The following is a 1,918-nucleotide window of genomic DNA, read 5'->3' on the forward strand; positions in this document are numbered from 1 at the left end:
CCCGCCGCCGCCGCCGCCCCTCGGGCCGAGCCCCGCGGACACCCCCGGCTCCGGGGGCGCGGGGTCCCCGCGGGGGTGGCGGGCCCGGTGTCCCCCCCGTTCGCGGGGGCGCACAGGGTCCCCTTTGTGCGCGGGGCCCCCTCCCCTGGCACCGCACAAAGCCGCGATTGTGGCGGGCGGCACAATCGGGGGGGAGGCCGAGCCCCCCAAACCGGGACCCCCGAGGGCACCGAGGGGTGCGGGGCCCCCCCGGAGCCGCCAGACGTGACTCAGGCCCCGGCGCGGGGGGAGCCGCGGTCAAAGACGGCTTTGTCCGGCCCGGGACCCCTCCGGGGGCGGCCGCGGAGCTCGGGGCACGCACGGGAAGGGCCCCCCCGCCCCGGCCGGGCTACTTGAGCACGGAAGGGGCTATAAAAAGGTCCCAGCTGCCATGGCAGCGGCCCCCAGCCCCCGCCGCCCCGGGGGTGGGCACGGGGGGCCGGCAGCGGGGGGTCGCAGCGTGAAACAGCGGGGATCCCCAGCGTGTTGGGGGGCACCATCCAGCCCTTCCCCCCGGAGCCTTGAAGGTGCCGGTGAATCATTAACGGCGGCTCCGAGGGATTGGGGGCCCCGCGAGACCCCCGGGTGCACCTGCCCGCGGGCAAGGTGAGCAGGGTCGGATATTTGGGGGGGTCAAAGGGGCTATTTTGGGGTGACAGAGGCGCTGATTTGGGGGTACAATGGGGCTGTTTGGAAGGGACAGGAACAATTTTTTGGGGTGAGCAGGGTGGGTATCTGAGGTGACAACGGGATGATTTTTTGGGGTGACAAAAGGACCCTTTCCAGGGCCAACCAGGGGCTGTTTTGGGGGTGACAGAGGCACATTTTGGGGGACAATGGGGTTATTTGGGGGGCAGAGGAACAGTTTTTTGGGGTGAGCAGCCTGAGGTATTTAAGGTGACAAGGGGACTATTCCTGAAGTGACCAAAGGACTCTTCAGGGCCAGCCAGGGGCTGTTTTGGGGGTGACAGAGGCACATTTTGGGGGTGACAGAGGCACATTTTGGGGGTGACAGAGGCACATTGTGGGGGTGACAGAGGCACATTTTGAGGGTGACAGAGGCACATTTTGGGGGTGACAGAGGCACATTTTGGGGGTGACAAGAGGCACATTTTGGGGGTGACAGAAGCACATTTTGGGGGTAACAGAGGCACATTGTGGGGCTGACAGAGGCACATTTTGGGGGTGACAGAGGCACATTTTGGGGGTAAAACGGGGCTATCTGTAAGGGACAGGGCTGATTTTCAGGGGTGAGCAGCCTGAGGTATTTACTGCCACAAGGGCACTATCTGTGACCGACCCAAGCACGCTGCCCAGGGCCGTTCTGGGGGTCCCCAGGCCCCCCCAGGGGCACTCACAGTCGAAGACGCTGGCCTCGGAGATGTCCCTGACGGCGGCGGCCTCCACGATGTTCCTGATGACGAACTTCTTGATGGCCTTGTCCTTGGGCACGCAGCGGGCGCAGTTGGTGCAGCGGATGGGCTGCACGTGCCCGCGGCCCTTCTTGGCACGCCCGTTGTTCCTCCTCTTCTTGGTCTGGGGGGGCACGGCGTCAGCCGGGGGGGACCCCAGGGATCAGCCCCAGAGATCAAGTCCAGAGAGCCCAGGGGGGACAGGGGGTGAGCTGGGGGGGACCCCAAGGAGCCCAGGATCAGCCCCAGAGATCAAGTCCAGAGAGCCCAGGGGGGACAGGGTGAGTCAGGGGGAACCCCAGGGGGGACAGGAAAGAGCCCAGAGGGGACAGGGATTGAGCCCAGGGGGGACAGGAGGGATGGAGGTGAGCCCAGGATTGAGCCCAGGATCAACCCCAGAGTCCAAGATCAGCCCCAGAGATCAATTCCAGAGAGCTCAGGGGGGACAGGGTGAGCCAGGGGGGGAC

At 66.0% G+C, this 1,918-nt stretch overlaps 1 protein-coding gene across 1 annotated transcript; it reads right to left on the bottom strand.

The window, feature by feature from the left end:
• Positions 1 to 1,242: 1,242 nt before the first annotated feature.
• On the bottom strand, positions 1,243 to 1,605 carry LOC121348100 (40S ribosomal protein S26-like; the record flags this gene model as incomplete). Its single annotated transcript, XM_041427292.1, has 1 exon — positions 1,243 to 1,605. A coding segment is annotated over one exon (348 nt), but the record flags the coding sequence as incomplete, so codon positions are not given.
• Between the last annotated feature and the right edge of the window lie 313 nt (positions 1,606 to 1,918).

Source organism: Onychostruthus taczanowskii, unplaced genomic scaffold (genome assembly GCF_017590055.1).
Source record: "Onychostruthus taczanowskii isolate IOZ18803 unplaced genomic scaffold, ASM1759005v1 scaffold988, whole genome shotgun sequence".
Taxonomy (NCBI): Eukaryota; Metazoa; Chordata; class Aves; order Passeriformes; family Passeridae; genus Onychostruthus; species Onychostruthus taczanowskii.